We start from the raw sequence: 17,821 nt of genomic DNA on the forward strand, positions 1-17,821 counted from the left end.
CAGTTTCACTTCATCATCACTGCTGATAAGAGGGGTTTCTTACAAGATGCCCTTATGAGGCTAGGAGAAGACACGTCTACACCATTGCCCAGGTAATTCTCGGGCCTGATGCTTAGACAAGACATGCCAAGTAACACATCAGGTCTTACGCAAGACATGTCTATAGGACAAACGCTTTCAGCACTGCTTTTACAGCCCAACTGAGCTCAGGTCTAAGGCTAAGGAGGTTAAGATTGCTGCAGTAATTTTCAATTAAAGTACCAAACATTTTTTCCCCATTCATGTCCAAAGACAAAGGTAAAAAGAAAATTAAAAATACAAAATTTTGCCACATAAAGTATGAAGGAGCTATGGTATGTCAAATATTTATTTTTGCATTTTACACATAGACTCACCTAAAGGATTATTAGGAACACCTGTTCAATTTCTCATTAATGCGATTATCTAATCAACCAATCACATGGCAGTTGCTTCAATGCATTTAGGGGTGTGGTCCTGGTCAAGACAATCTCCTGAACTCCAAACTGAATGTCAGAATGGGAAAGACAGGTGATTTAAGCAATTTTGAGCGTGGCATGGTTGTTGGTGCCAGACGGGCCGGTCTGAGTATTTCACAGTCTGCTCAGTTACTGGGATTTTCACGCACAACCATTTCTAGGGTTTACAAAGAATGGTGTGAAAAGGGAAAAACATCCAGTATGCGGCAGTCCTGTGGGCGAAAATGCCTTGTTGATGCTAGAGGTCAGAGGAGAATGGGCCGACTGATTCAAGCTGATAGAAGAGCAACTTTGACTGAAATAACCACTCGTTACAACCGAGGTATGCAGCAAATCATTTGTGAAGCCACAACACGCACAACCTTGAGGCGGATGTGCTACAACAGCAGAAGACCCCACCAGGTACCACTCATCTCCACTTCAAATAGGAAAAAGAGGCAACAATTTGCACGAGCTCACCAAAATTGGACAGTTGAAGACTGGAAGAAATGTTGCCTGGTCTGATGAGTCTCGATTTCTGTTGAGACATTCAAATGGTGGAGTCAGAATTTGGCGTAAACAGAATGAGAACATGGATCCATTCATGCCTTGTTACCACTGTGCAGGCTGGTGGTGGTGGTGTAATGGTGTGGGGGATGTTTTCTTGGCACACTTTAGGCCCCTTAGTGCCAATTGGCCATCGTTTAAATGCCACGGGCTACCTGAGCATTGTTTCTGACCATGTCCATCCCTTCATGACCACCATGTACCCATCCTCTGATGGCTACTTCCAGCAGGATAATGCACCATGTCACAAAGCTCAAATCATTTCAAATTGGTTTCTTGAACATGACAATGAGTTCACTGTACTAAAATGGCCCCCACAGTCACCAGATCTCAACCCAATAGAGCATCTTTGGGATGTGGGGGAACAGGAGCTTCATGCCCTAGATGTGCATCCCACAAATCTCCATCAACTGCAAGATGCTATCCTATCAATATGGGCCAACGTTTCTAAAGAATGCTTTCAGCACCTTGTTGAATCAATGCCACTTAGAATTAAGGCAGTTCTGAAGGCGAAAGAGGGTCAAACACCGTATTAGTATGGTGTTCCTAATAATCCTTTAGGTGAGTCTAAATAGGAATAATAACCACAGAGATGTTGACAAGTAGTCAGTAGATATACTAGGTAGTGAATGATTGCAACAAGTGAAAGTAAAAAGAATGCAAAATATCATTAGAAACATCAATAAACACAAAGATTTAACTACTAGAGATTATTTTTTCAAAAGTATGTTACAATCATATACTTTTTCCATCAGTAAAGCAAAATTAGGTGCAAGTTATGAAACGGGAGAAAAAGAAACTATGTGGCCATTGTCAGGTGAAGTGGCTTAAAAAGAATACGTGAGTCAATTTTGACAACACTATATGCTAGGCATCAGATTTCTATACAATCTCTTAAAAAAGTAACAAGACAAATCTATTCAGGGTTGTAGTTTTAGAATTTTGAATCTTCTTATGATGTTCAAAGATCACCAAAATTCTCAAATGGAGACAGACGGTCAAGAGATTATGCAAAGTGTCCTTCAAAGCAATATGAATGACAGCAAATAACCTATTGTGAAAGCTAATCAAACTGTGTACTTCATTTCAAAAGAAGATGGTGTTAAAGTATAAATCTTTTTAGCACTTGATAATTTTTCAAAGAGTAGATTGCGGCAAGATTGTTACAGCTTTAATGTTTCACAAAAAATATTGCACAAAATGCATTTGCTAGAGTTGTGAAAGAAAAAAAAAAATCAGCCCAAATATGTTTTGCTATGGTTGCATACAAGTACTCAACAATCAAATTATTACTTTCTGTACAGAGGTTAAACAGTATTCTTACTTACATATGATTTTCAAATAAATACAATGATGCAGCTCTGACTTTGTTTTTTCTAGATTTTAATTCTTGCTGTAAAAATAATGACAGCAAAGCATGGTTATTTTTTTCACTTCTTGGCAAACAATTACTTGCTTTGAAAACTTGTGTTTAGTGAAGTTGAATTTATAAATTCACAAACAGCATCTTGACCAGCAACTTACAAACTGTTGCCAGTGGGAAACTAGAAGACATGAAACAAAAGGAGTCCAATTTAAAGTTTCAGGAACCATGTGTTTTGTGTTAGGAGGCATGTTTCTGACAACAAAACATTTCTATCATTCCTTTTCTATGGGAAGAATATGTGTTCTTTTCTCTCTTCAGAGCAAGTTGCATGGGGGATGTTTTCATATGAACAGCAGAGTCACCTGGAAGCACTCTGGAGTAGATTGTCATTAATAACCTGAAGGTAAAATACATGCCTATAACTGCTTAGTCAAAACGGTTCAGAAATATATATACTCAAGATGCACAAATAAAATCAAGAATGAGAATGTCTATAGTTTCCATTGATTCCCTTCAATAATTCTGATATGTTCACAGCATTTACATAAAAACTGTGAGGCATCAGTGTTAAGTAATATTAGAATCCAGCTAACAAGATCAATAAAAAGACTTACTCTAAATGGGCTTCATACTGCAACTAAAAATAGGTCGTGGCGATTATTATTTCTGCTTAGTTTGCCAGTGGTGAATGAAATCATTGAAATTATACTGTAACAGATGCAAAAGGCCATTTTTTATTGTTGATCGATGTGCTATTAACATTTATTTCGGTATGGGTGTGCTTCCTCCTCGGAGATTCGCGAGCTGCACTGCACTAAAGGGCGGTTTATATTCTGACGCATCCACAGTGGGCGTTAGGGCTACACAACGAAAATGACATCAGATTTGGAGACATGCACATGCTAATTTGTTTTGTAAATGGTGAATTTCAAGGACAGGTTGATTATGCTTGTGACAAAATGATGGACGACAGGTTGAACAGGACTCAACAGGCCATCAAAATGCAAGGAAGACAAGCAAAACATTTGAAATGCATTTGCCCATCATGTAGGTCACCTGTTATGAATATAGCTGTGCCCCATGGAATTCAGTGTACCTTCTGATTTGGCTCAGGTGCACTAAGGTGCGATTGTCACAGATCTACTCCTGTTTGCGCATTATTGTGTGCCTTTTCTCTTATAACGCATGCTCCACAATAAGCCAACCTGTCTGTTAGTAAACATGCACGCGCATATACAATGTGTGTATTTATATATGATAGATATAAACAAAAAAAGGTAGACAAATAGATAAATTGCATATACATACATACACACAAAAAATATATATATAAAATATTATATATAAATAAATTATATATATATAAATAAAATATGATATATATAATATTTATATACACACACATAAACATACATACACACATTTATTATTGGCTCCCAGTAAATCTGGTGAATTACCTTAACCTTGCACTAAAAATAACAGAAATCCAAACTTTAAGTAAACTTACACTGAGAAAAAAATCCCTCATTAAGTTATCCAGAAGAAATTATACTTAACAAAACCATATGTGCCGTGATTATTGGCAACCATAAAAATTGTTATGAATAAAGTATAACTGAAGCATTTTTCCATTTATATCTGACTTTTTAAAGTTGATCAGAGTGTGTACAAACATTCAAGTAGTAATCCGGGACTATCTGTTTCACTGGGGTGGCAGACAGGCCAAATTCCCTTTCTCATTTATCAAAATCAGAATGATGGGAGAACAAATCTCTCTACTATAAAAAAAAATCCTGGATAGAAACGCAAGGGCGGCAAGATGTGATCTTTACGTTAAGATCACGTAAGACATTTAAAAGAAACCGCAAGATGAAAGAGATTGGCTACAGAGTGTCTAGCGGGGACCTTAAACATGAGACTTTGTGCCAAGAGACTGACCCAGAACTGTCTCGTGATGACGTGGAACGAGATTCTTGCAAGACACACCCTACTTACAATCAATATCAAATAAGCTAAGAGGCAGCAATACATTCAGTCATCTAAAAGATTTGAGCACACACAGATCCAGGGCTCTCAGAGCATATAGAGCGTATAAGGACAGTACGTTAGAAATTAAAAAAAGACGACTAAGCAAAGACGAAAGCAGCGTGGAGAAAAGAGACTCAAAAGCGTTGGAGAGAAAAAAGAGCAAAAAAGAAAATGAATAATCTATGTGCAAATTCAGAAAATAAGGAAAGTAATTATCAGCCCGGAACAAGTGGAACTGAAAAAAAAGCACGTCCAATTGGGTTCAGAATTAAAAGACAGAGTAAAAGACAAAGTATAACTTCATAGAGACCTTCAAAAATGTTGGCGCTAAACATATGCAGAGCAGGTTAGAGATTATGAAAGCAGTGGATTTCGAAAGGCAAAAAAAAAAACGGCGCAACACACATGTAGAGAAAGTTAAAGGATATGAAAGTAGGAAAATTAGAAAGTATTAAAAAAAAGAAAGTAAAGATCACACTAGCGCAAACAAACTGCCTCATTTAACTATACACCTGTCTAACTTTGGTTTTGCAAGCGAAGTGAGCAGGGGGCGAAGCCCCCCTAGTAATTCAAATGAAAAGAAAAAAGTCACTTAATTGCAATATAAATGCTACCAGCCTTTAAATGCCCATATCTACAAGTAGGACAATAATTAAAATGTTCAAATTAACTGAAACTGTTACTATATTGCATGGAAGAAGACCCAAGTTTATTCTGAGCTCACACACAGTGAGCAGGATGGTACTTGCATTCTCACATATTTTAAACAATTTAGGAGGCTGAACAATCCACATTCAAAGACCTGTTTCTGTATCCTTTAGCTGTCCTTTTTTGACATCTAGTGGACATACAAGCAACTACAGTCATTTCAAGTGCAAATTAATATTTAACACAAATGTTCTTATTTCATTCCCAAAGGGTAGTACAGGCTACTTGTAAACAGTCTTCATTTTATTCAAAGCACTTGCACAGTTTAAAGGTCTCAGTTTTATTTAAAACTCCTAAAAAGACTAAAATAGGCTTAAGACACATTCAAAAGACAATACATGTTTTGAAAAAATAAATTTTGATATCACAGCAAATAACATTTAAATATAATGTACTGTATTCAGCTTCAGTTTTAAAAAAAAAAACTGACATAGCAGTAAAAGAAGCAGCACATGCAAAGACCAGAGAGACTCCAGAAATTATTTTATTTCATACAAAGCACTGTCCTCTTACATATGTTTGTCTAAGCACACAAAGGAGTTTGCCATTCATAATAAGTAACTTCTAATGCTTTCTGTGTAACTATGCCAGAAAGCTTTTGAAAACTCTTAAGTAAATTGTGTGCATATTCACACTATTCATACTTACTGCTCCACTTGCTTGTTCATGGTTTTTAGGCAGGATCATCCCATGCAGATGGCAATGGCTAATATTTAGAATACTGTTCTCATGAAAGTTATCTTTAAGTTTATTTCTTGTCTAGTTTCTGTTTTTGTACGTGTAAAATAACTGCAGTAACTTCCAGTGTGCTAGGATCACATATGGAACACACCCATCACCAGGTACTGCTCCCATATGAAGTTACAGTTGGAATAGATTTACTAAAATTAATCCATTTACTGAACTGGTTTAAACAGTTTATAAATAATGTCCGCTTTTTTCAATGCCATTTGTAAAATGCAAATTTGGTCAGCCTTCTACCATTGTGTTGCCCAAATCAATTCTGACTCTTCTATTTCTAAATACTTAAAACACTAGCCTCATTTTTACTTCTGCCTAGGTGAAATATTTAATTTGCTCGTGTATACTTTCCTGCTCTAGTAAAATTATTTATTTCTTATTTCTGAAACTTTTTACATTGTCTTTTTCATTTTTTTCTGGTGTAATACTGCAAAACTTTCAAATAAGGTGGTGTTTTTTTCTTTGAGGGGTATTTTACGTAAGTTAAATGAGTACCTAAAATGTAAATGAGTTAAAGTTTATGTTGCTCAGAATTTTGGTTGTTTCTGTTTTCCTAACTCTGTTTTTACTATTAAAATGTTTTTGTAGCCAGTTAAACTTTTAATGCATTAAGAGAGGGGTCTTTAAATATTTTTACCTGCAGGTCACTTTTATTCCATGCTGTTCATTCAAAGGCAACACTCATTAGCACTACAGGGTTCCGTCACTCTTTGATTTTTAAACCCTGGCCACAAAGTCTGTTGCAGTAGCGTGTTACTTTCTTTTATCGTGTGCCATTATAAAATTGTATTTTATCACATTTACTACATAAAGTGCTGTAACTTTTCAGGGCTCAAATTCATAAACAGTGGCACTCCTCCACAGTGTGCTCATATACTTCTAGCTGTGCTTCAGAGCAACTATTTAGAACATCATAGCTTATTTGCAGCCCTACAAAACTGGCTTTACAGGAGAGCACATTATAAAGGCAACGTAGACCATTTACATAAAAATGCAATAAGCACTTTTATTTTGCATTTAAGTAAAGCCTTTAAGTTTGATAGTGGTCTGTTTGTGTGTAGCTATTCTGAAGAACTGTTTACAAAAGTCCACATTTAGGGATGCGCTAATCAGGTTTTTTTTGGCCAATACCTTTCACCGAGTTCGTTTTACTTGATCAGCCAATTCAGATTCCAATTTTTTTTTTATTCCTTTAAAAAAAACGTTTTACAATAATCTGCTGCATAACCGGACAAACAGAAGTCTTAGTTCCTACATTAGAGTATTTTTATAATTAACTATAGACCACAGAGATTGACTGTTCATTTTTATTGCCAAAATGAAATTCTGTAGGCTTATTATTCAGTGACCATAAAATAATCAAATAAAATATTTCCTTAAAATACATACTTTAACTGATAAAATATGTACACATTTTTTATCCATAATATATATGGCATAAAAGAAAATAAAATGTTTCTCATAATTACAAACTGTCAAAGTAGTTCTCACCATTTCTTTAACAACAAATGTTCTCACACAATCAATTAATTGATATTGGCAATTAAATGCTGCTTAAATGTAAATATATATCCACTTACAGGATTTAATCATTTTGAATCATTAACTGCACTACAGCTTTTTGCTGTTAAAATATAAATTTACTATATTTATACAAGTGTTTTTTTCTTCAGTGTATCAAATAGACATTCATAATTCTTGAGTTGTAATTAGAAAATATGGATTACCTGTTTAATTATGTAGCACTTGTTTCTTACCAAAACTTATGCTGTAAGATACACAACAAATAATAAACACAATAAAAAAGAGCCTTTTTTCCAAAGATTTGTACTAAGCAGCAATTTCAAATTTGTCATCTTGTTTTTCCAATTAAACGTGTAAGCTGCTGCACTTTAAACAAGCTTGCTACCCAAATTCAAGTGGTGTCCGCTTAATTTAAAGGGCAAATTAATGTGTGAATTTAGTTTGAACGGATATAGTCTGGTGAGGGCTATACTTAACTTGAGCAGTTCCTGGTTGACAGGGCAGCCAAAATAGGGAAGCCTGAAGTTTAAAGAGATACTGCCCATCCCACGTCTGTATGTCGGCAAATGGTAGAAAAAGCTAAAAACTGAAAAAGGATATTTTATACGCGTATGACATGCTAGAGGCCGTTAATAATTCTGGGTGTGGTGTCACAACTAATATATCGAAATTAAAACTTTGAGAAAACCTCTTTCATATCTGCTACCATCCACTGTATTAATGAGAGCTACAATCTTGTGTCAAGGTGCTTTTTGTGACCTCGTTTGAAGCAAGCACGATTAAAATGGCTGAAAACATTTACTGTTTCAAAAACTTAGATTTTAGAATTGACTGTTACTGACCAAGGAGCAAACACAATCACTGCCTCGTGTGGCTACTCCAGATTAAACTGCAGTGTCCACATTCTTAATTCAATTCTCTCAAGTGATTTTACACCAGCAGTGATAGTGAAAGCACCTGAAGTTGCACAGCTTCTGACTAGTGTAAAAGTTAAGACAGGTATTTTAAACATACTGGACAACAAAGCAAGCTTACAAAGTCACTCAAACAGGTCTGTGGAGACAAAATATAGTGCCGACTTCAGTGTTGCAGCAATTTGAAGATTGGCCGCATCAACAAAAAGATACAACCATGGTCTCCTTTCTGAAACCATTCAAAGATGCGATGACTGATTTAAAATCAGATATTACTGAAAGAACTTGTCAACAAATCATTCAGCATCAATTAATATCCACATGCTCTACAGAGTATCAACATTTCTCAGCCCAAAGCTTCTGTTTCTATATCTTTTATTTAAGAGAATTGCAAAGATGCAGGAACAAGAAGAGATCTGTAATAATTTGTAATAAATGTGATTTAGTGCAACTGCACTAAATCAAAGAGTGCACTGAAGTTCACTGGTAGCGGTTAGTAAATCCTTCTTTCATCTCAGAACTTGCGAGTAGACAAGGAGATGCCTGTACGTTCACAGTGCTTTGCTTGGTTACAGTGTGCTTGTATTGATAAGCAAAAAGTACTGTGAGAAAGTAGGGAGTGTTTGTTAAGTGACCAGTAATATGCCAACTAGAAAAGAGGATATTTTATGCTTAAACTTACATGTGTGTACATAGAGAGCAGTATGAAAACGACCCAGTCTGTTCCACATTTTTGAGGAATGAATAGCAGTTATTAACATAGATCATACTTTATTTCAACATACAATAGTAATTGGTTGCCTGCTTACAAAGCTTTAACAAGGCATGTTGCTTACACTGCTCTTTTTTATCCATTCTGTGAAGACGTGCAAACTTGTGCTAAGAAATTATTATTTAAGGCCATCGGAAGATCTGTATTAAACACTGATGAAGCAAACTGGTCCCAAAAAAAATGAAAAGGACAACTGAACCAAACAGGAGAAACCTTCAGCCACCTCCTTGTACAAGATCATTTTAAACAGGCTTATCAACCATACATGACATTTTTTCCTTAATAAATTACACAGTACTACTCGGTAAAGATCAAGATCCAATGTGTGATTTAAGTTCTCTCTTAATTTTTTTCAGCAATGTATTTACATATCGTTTGAATTTGTAAAACAGCTACAGTTATATTTTCTGTCTGCAAAATGTGGACAACTTTGTTTTTTTTTTCTCTAAAGAATAGTTGAAAATAATTTCAATGTTCAAATATTCAAAGAACTCTTAAATTGTGCATAAAAAAATCAAGTTTTTTTTTTTTTTGCTGTATCACCTAGCCCTAAACCAGCCTCCTCTCTAGTCACCCCACTACCTTTTCTCTACACCTTATCCCTTTATCTGTACTCCAGTCAATCTCTCCCTTGCTTATTTCTGCACTCACACATATCATCAACACCTCATCCTGAACAGGCACATAACCATGTTACACAAAAATAAAACACACACACACTTAAACCATCTATAGTAGGTCATTACAGGTCAGTCTCTCTTCTTTCTTTTTTACTTAAAAAAATACTAATAAATGCAGTCTTAATTCACCAAAAGCTCTTTCTAAACCAGAAGACCAGAAGATCTAAACCAGCCCAGCTTCAAGACAGGCCATTGCACAAAAGATGGCCCTGCTGACCATTGTCAACACGCTAGAGCCGGCTAGAACTACCACTACGTTATCTGTTCCCATCATTCTTGCTTTATTTTCTGTCTTTGACACTGTAAAGTATTATATAACCCCTGCCACCATCTCCAACCTAGGCATCACTCGGACAACTCTCAGACTTAGACCTACCTCTTGGGAAACATCCTATTGGGTGTCACAAAGTGGCAAGGTTTCAAAGTGGCAAGGATCAGTGCTCCCCTCTCCTGTTCATACATTTCCTCATTAGGTCACATAATCAAGTCCAATGGCGTCTCATAAAACTGCTGTGCCGATTATACTCAGCTGTACTGGCCATTACCTCCTGAAGACATAGTCTCTTCTAGAATCTTTAGCCTGAATGAAGGAAAACCATCTCCAACTCAACCTGAGCTTGCCATTCGATTCAGCATACCAAATCTGTAAAGCTTGGTTCATTAGCATCAGTACCATCCAAGTCACCATGTAACCTTGGAGCAATGATTTCACTAACTTTCACTTATCACACTCAGCAGTCTCTCATTCATGCAGATTCATTCAGTATAACATCCACATGCTTGGAACATATCTGATGGATTATGCAGTTCAACTACTTGTCTACACACCGGTCACGGCACACCTTGACTATTCCAATTGCTTACTGGTCTGTACTGTACACTACAGATGTTGTAAAATGCAATAGCACATTTTGTTTTCAACCACTTAAGAATCTAGTAGTCCATGCGTATCAAGTTCAAGTCATAGAAGCTGGCCTATAAGGTAGTCACTAGTTTAGCACCAACTTATTCAAAGTCCCTCATTAGATTTGTATTCTGCTTTCCACACTAAGGCCTGCTAATGAATCTAGTCTGGCGATACTACCCTCCGTATGGCATCAAAATTCACTTCAGACTGTTTTCATATGTAGCCCCTCAGTAGGCAGCTATGAAAAACAATTGTATGTAGTGTGTCACTGTAGTCTGTGTGTTTAGTGAGCGTTGTACTCATATAACCTTCCTACAAAATATGATTATTTTATGTATAATATATATTTTATATTCAGTTACACAGTTTGCATTTTCTTTTTATGACACTTTTTTGCATTTTATTTTCAGTCAGCAGAATACAGGTAAAGCTTTGATCCGAGAAATTTTACAGCTCCTACTCATACACAGATGGGTTCATTGTACAAATACAATTTTATCTTAAAGTTATAAACCTTGTTACCACACCATGGCATTTGAGACTAAACACCCACTGCACTCTAGGCATGCTCAACCTTTGGACTTGGGAGTTGCACCCTTTGGTTAACTTTCTACCTCTAAACAGTGGGCTCTACCAGCGTCTGGACAAGTCAACAGCTAGGGTGCAGAGAGGTCATCAGCTACCTGCTGCATATATCTCTCTCAAATTTTATTATGAGCATCCCAGGAGAGCCAGAGTCTAGATTTGTATGTGGAAAGTAATTTAATACAAGCTGAGTTTTAATTTATTATGTGTGTCGTGATTGGTGTTTCTTGTTGAGGTTGTTTATGTCGCCACTCTAGCTTTTAAGTGGTAGTATAAATGGAACAACCTTCTCATAGGACTGTGACAGTGGCTGCATGCTTATAACAACATACATGCTGTCTATTGAATGTGGGAGTGGGCAGCAACAATTGAAAGAAAGATGTGGCAAAACTAAGAGAAGGGGTGTGTTTAAAATTCAAAAGGGTGCAAACTTTTAAAACAGGAGACGGAGCAGATTTTAATAAATATAGCTTAGCAGCATTTAAAATGAAGCACTGCATTATTTAGAAAACATCTAAAAAAAATAATCCATAAATCCACAAAGCCACAGTGACTGCAAATAGACTAGGCCTGTCCTTGCTTCTTTGTGTTTAATAACCAGATGGTCTCTCACACTTTTGATAGGCCAACTTCATATCATACAATTTACACTTGACATGGTATTTGTTAATTAACGGAAAAAAATTAGCTTGAGGAGCAGACCTGCCTACAATTTGTTCTCTGGTTGGGGCTATTCTCCTACATTCACAACAATGATGATCAGGCCTTCAGGGGGAGATGATGTTTGATGGCAAGGATGGACAAGGATATGCTGTTCACCACTACCTTTAAAACTCGGTCACGGAACCAGTGATATCAACCTTCTCCCATGGCCTTTAGGAAGCTACTAAGTATGTGTTATTGAGTCCACCTTCCTGAGCATAAAGGGCAAGATCGGGTCTCATTCTTGCCCAAGATGCAGAGGTATGCTGGGCTGAGTAAGATATTATAGATGGTTTAATTCAGGAATTTTATGGGCTGAGGCTCTGCCTGCCAGATGTCAAACCAGACATCTTCCACACCAGTGAGCTCTCAACTAGCCCTGGCAACTTTCCTTGCCATCTTGCTCATGCATGCCTCCTTCTATTCTGTTCACAATTTTTCCTCAACGAGTAAAAATTTCTTTTCTTTACCCTGGGTCTTGGGTTGCTACCTAGCCCTGCTCAACCAGTTGCCAGTGTTCCCAGCAGCGCCCTGTGCCTCAGCTGAGACTCTGCCATCTTCACGTTATTATGCCTACTTTGGAAACCTTAAGGTCTCTGGAATCTCTGTACTGCAGTGCTTCCCTTGTGCGAGAAAATGTAAGCTCCTCTGAGACACTACTGAATGGAAGACATGTTATTCTTGCCGTAACGGGGTGCACTACTCAGGCTCCCTGACAAGAAACGCCACCAACTTGTATATTTTCCTCTTTCACACGTAAAATAGCCAGACCTAACAGCTAATCTGATTCCCAATACAAATTGAATTGAATGTCACAATACTCGTGTACACATACAGGCAGAAACTCTCTTGTCGTGTCATTGCCTTCCTCTTCAGCACAAGCTCACGACTCCTGCTGCTTTAAGTTGTACCAAGTAAAAAAAAAAAAAAGATCTTTGTAACAATAAAAAACGTAAAAATGCAAGCAGGAAAAAAAAGTCACTTAGTTTATCTAGGGATGAATAGAAGACAAAAGAGACTCCTTAAGCGTAGCTCTGTAAGCCTTTATGCAAACAGGCAAAACACATGTACACAGTATTTAAGTTACACTAAAACCTACCTCACAATTACAATCAAACATTTTCAGTTGGAGCCTTCAACTTAGAATCTAACTATTCATCGGGTATTTCTTCCAAAGAGTCTGTAGTAATAGGGTGTTGTACCGTGTTAGCCATTATTCCTCCCGTCCTGGCATACAGACAACCGCCAAACCTGCAGCAACTAATTGTCCAAAGCTCCCTAAGTGAACCAACAGAAAATGGCACAACTTCCTGCCTACAGAAAAGATGTAAAACTTGTGCTCACATTTATAATACAGACTGTGTAGTTATACCACACTGCCGTCTAGAACATTCCATAAAGGGATCATTTTCCTGCAGATCATCTAATTTGGTCTACCTCATTCTCTGTATGAAATGTCTTGACATTGCACTCTACAGTGTGTGGGAGATACTGGGCAAACACTCCGCCAGAGAATGAATTTCCACAGGTCCTACATCAAGCAATGCAACACAGATATTCCTGTAGTGTGGAAGATGAATGTTCTCTTCGTTCCCTTGTACTAATTCACATCGGAGAAGTAAGCTTTACGAAACCATACATTATGTAAAAGCATGCTTTGCTGAGCAAACAGAAAAATATTTGTCCAAAGGACTCAAGGTCTAAGCATTCCACACATGAGTCTGCCTTATCACGTTTTTCCCTTCGCTATAACAAAGGGGCCAAGAAATCAAGTTGCACAAAGGGCGTTGAAGGGGCTCAAGGATTGTGTATAATAAAAGTGTCGATTGCTGCATTTCATAATGATATTAAATCACGCATTCTAGGGGTATAAAAACTTTGCCCCACCCAATAGACAGGGTTCAGAAGAGCCCTGACGCAGTCATGTATATTGATTGTCTGCTTTTCTGAAACTCTTCTCACTGTGACTCTGAAAAAATAAAGCTGCTATATAACCACACCTGCTGTCTTGTCTGAAGTCTTCGTCCACAGTAGCGGCCCACTTCAACAGCCATGGACACTGTGAGAGGGACTTTAAAGTCACAGTGCCTATGGGCAACTTCAGAACACAGCAAGAGAGAAAAGAATGGGAAGTTCAACTCATGCTAAAATTGAACACATTACAACATGGTTTGAACAGAGATGAGAGTTTTACGGCCAGATATAAGGATTGTTTGCATCTCTCGGACTAACACAGACAACATGACTACAGATCCACATCGTTTTGTAAAACTCATGAGAAACTTCAAAAGACTTTATTACCTTATCCAAAGATCTTCACTAAGCATTGTTCTCCTCTCTTGCTCTATGAATCTTAGCCTGAAGAGGTCTATTAATTTTTACAAGATGTCTCACTTATGGCGCTTTTCCACTGCATAGTACGGCACAGCACGGTTCAGTACAGCTCACCTTGGTTCGGCTCAGTTCGGCTCGGTTTGCGTTTCGATTGCAGTTTAGTACCGCTTTAGAGTGGGCGGGATTATCCACGTGTCGTTATAGTTGTGCCGCCTCTACTGCCGTGACATCATCGTAAGCGGATCCGCCAGCAACAGGAGCGACCTCCTGAAAAACTTTTTCATTCCGCTGCGCCCCGATTTTCTCCGCCATCCAGCTCTCGCTGGATCCGCTCCTCGGCTAGCAACGAGAGGAACGTCTGTACTTCCTAAATAGACCACGAAACAGCCATTTTTGGTTAAAACAAAATGGTGCGTCCGAACCTTTGCTGGCTGTGCTAAAAATCTAGCGGGTCTGTTGTGTCTCGTGTCGCAAGTTCAGTGACGCAGTAATGACGATTTTCTCCGGCCAAACAGTGACCAGCAGAGTTTACACGTCACGTTTTGGTAACAGTTCGGCGCGCTTGGAACCTCGGCTGAGGTGGTACTAAAAAAAGGACCAGGTACTGTTCCTGGTGGGAAACCCCCCAAAAAGGCGCTTTTCCACTGCATAGTACGACACAGCACGGTTCAGTACAGCTCACCTTGGTTCGGCTCAGTTCGGCTCGGTTTGCGTTTCGACTGCAGTTTAGTACCGCTTTAGAGTGGGCCGGATTAGATAGATAGATAGATAGATTATTCACGTGACGTTATAGTTGCGCCGCCTCTACTGCCTTGACATCATTGTAAACGCGCCCAAGAGCTTAGCGACCTCCTGAAAAACTTTTTCATTCCGCGTCGCCCCATCCAGCTCTCGCTGGATCCGCTCCTTGGCTACCAACGAGAGGAACGTCTGTACTTCCTCAATAGACCACGAAACAGCCATTTTTGGTTAAAACAAAGTGGTGTGTTCGAACCTTCGCTGGCTGTGCTAAAAATCTAGCGGGTCTGTTGTGTCTCGTGTCGCAAGTTCAGTGACGCAGTAATGACGATTTTCTCCGGCCAATCAGTGACCAGCAGAGTTTACACGTCACGTTTTGGTAACGGTTCGGCGCTTGGAACCTCGGCTGAGGTGGTACTAAAAAAAGGACCAAGTACTGTTCCCGGTGGAAAACCCCAAAAGTAAGCTGAACTGAACCGTGTCGTGCCGTACTATGCAGTGGAAGGAAAACCGCCAAAAGTAAGCTGAACTGAACCGTGTCGTGCCGTACTATGCAGTGGAAAAGCACCATTAAAGGTTTTCCAATGCTGTATCTGTCCTGGTGTGTATATAAACACAGGGAATTCCAGTTTCTGTATTACATCTTGCCTGAAGAAGGTGCCTGAGTTGCCTCTAAAGCTTGCATACTGTAATCTTTTTTTTAGTTGGACAATAAAAGGGGTCACTTTACTTGACTTCTCATTCCAAAGATTCTAAAAGTTCTAAACTACAATGGGCCATAGAGCACCATCCACAACTAACAACTGTGCATCAACCAATTCAACTTTTACTTCACTTCAGTTGAAGACTGTATGAAATGTACATCAGACATAACAAGCTATATTTTGTTCGGTTTTGAACTATATGTTGTTGTAAAATGCCAGTAAAAATATGCACTCTACTAATACAGGTACTGTAGTTGCATTCAATCATCACAGCTGCGTTGGAATCTTTCCCCAAAAATGTTTCAATAAAAAGCGTTATCTGTGTCTTTGACAAACTAATTAAACAAAAACTAAGAATGTTCGGACTTTCAAAACAGCTGTCTACGACGCAGCATAGCCATGCGTACATTTTCTAACTTATCCAAGCATTTATTTATTTTTTCCTGCAGTAGTAAATAAAGTAGCAGGTTTCCTTCTTGGCTGATCAGGCAGATATAAACTCAACAATAAGAAAATCTTCTTTAATCTGCTTTAATTCTAAAAGTTTCCACTGACATAATTCGGAAGCAGGGAATTTCACATTAAATGCTGCTACATTTATTTTTGTTTTCAGTTATTCAGATTAGATGATGTCTCTGCTCACCTGGCTCTTTGACATTGATGACATCTAATACAACCATATCTGGCTTGTCCTGCGGATTGATTTTCCTTTCAGTCACTCCCGATGGAACGACATCAGGCTTCGGTCCAAGTTTTCTCGGGTAATAATCCCCTACATTCACATAGGAATGTAAGGCTGGAGACGTGGAGGAACCGTCAGCCGCCATCTTGCTCGTTCCCAACACAACACTCAAAAGACGGCCAGCAGCAGAGGACACATTTCATTGGGGCGCGCGACACTTGAAAAAAGCGAAGCGGAAATTGAAGGGCTGGACGGTAAGCCTTTACTTTGTCTTACTTTACGTATGATATTTTTCTGGTTGTATTACAAATGTTCTCTTCAAATGCTATAGTTTCTCTTATTAAAACATTAAGTGTGGGTGCTCCAAAAACCATTCTGTATTTTGCTCTAGTTAGGGAAGTTATTCAAAAATATTGGATATACTAAACAGTAAATTAAACTCGGTCCTGTGGTTAGGGGTGTGCGGGGTCTAGGGCTACGATAAACTTAATAAAAATAATGTTAGCATACACCGGATTTTCTCAGTACAATATTCAGCAAACGTTTTGCAAGATAACACACGGACATTATCAAAACATAACGATATAATCAATTCAAAAAGTGCAATTCATTATTCATGACAATACTACTGGAGAATATAACTTGACAAATCCTCTCGAACGGGACACGCGGGCCTACTTGTCGCCCACAAACGCCGCTCTTGCTGCGGCTGCAGATTTTTGTTCCAGCCAGATTCATAATCGGTGGCAACACCTGATAACGCCAATCTCATTTAATTTGGTATTTTATGTCTCTTATTCTATATCCAGTAAAGCAAAGCAGCATGATTTTTACATTGATAAGACATTTAGAAATATTTCTGCTTTTGCTATAGATTTAAATGCTTAACTCTCTTTCGTTGATTTCATTATATTTTGCCCTTTCTCTGTGCATGTTTCCCCCTTCGTTGTATCTTATTGATCTATATAAGTCTATGTATGTATGTTCCAGCATAAATTCCGAACGGCTGGAGCAATTTTCTTGACACTTGGTACACATGTTTCTCATTGGTCGACTAAAAATACTGTGGGGTGACATCAACTTTGATCTTACGGTTTTGTATGCATGTTATCATCCAGTTGACACTGGGAACGACCGCCAGAGGGCGAACTGGAGATGACTGCCAGCATTCTTTATGTTTGAGCGCCACCGCGCCCCAGTTTTTGAAATTAAATAGAGCTGTCCGTTTCCGAGCGTCAAAAGGATGATAACATACATACACGACCGCAAGGCAAGCACATTAGTGAGTCTTCATTGTTTTTAAATTTATTTTTATTTTTAAAGTTGTTTTTTTTATTATATTTTTGTCAAACAAAAAAAAAAACGGTATTTTCCTCCCGAGCAACCCTAGTTA

The 17,821-nt window shown here is 38.1% G+C and overlaps 1 protein-coding gene across 1 annotated transcript in view; it reads right to left on the reverse strand.

Annotated features, from left to right (window-relative positions):
* The window catches only part of slc30a6 (solute carrier family 30 member 6), a 144,353-nt gene extending 127,739 nt beyond the window's left edge, over positions 1–16,614 (reverse strand). The window contains exon 1 of the mRNA XM_039738151.1: positions 16,390–16,614. Within this exon, the coding sequence (XP_039594085.1) occupies positions 16,390–16,573 (184 nt within the window). The 5' untranslated portion in view covers positions 16,574–16,614. The remainder of the gene's footprint in view (positions 1–16,389) is intronic.
* Positions 16,615–17,821: the final 1,207 nt, after the last annotated feature.

This window comes from Polypterus senegalus, chromosome 16 (genome assembly GCF_016835505.1).
Source record: "Polypterus senegalus isolate Bchr_013 chromosome 16, ASM1683550v1, whole genome shotgun sequence".
NCBI classification, from domain to species: Eukaryota; Metazoa; Chordata; class Cladistia; order Polypteriformes; family Polypteridae; genus Polypterus; species Polypterus senegalus.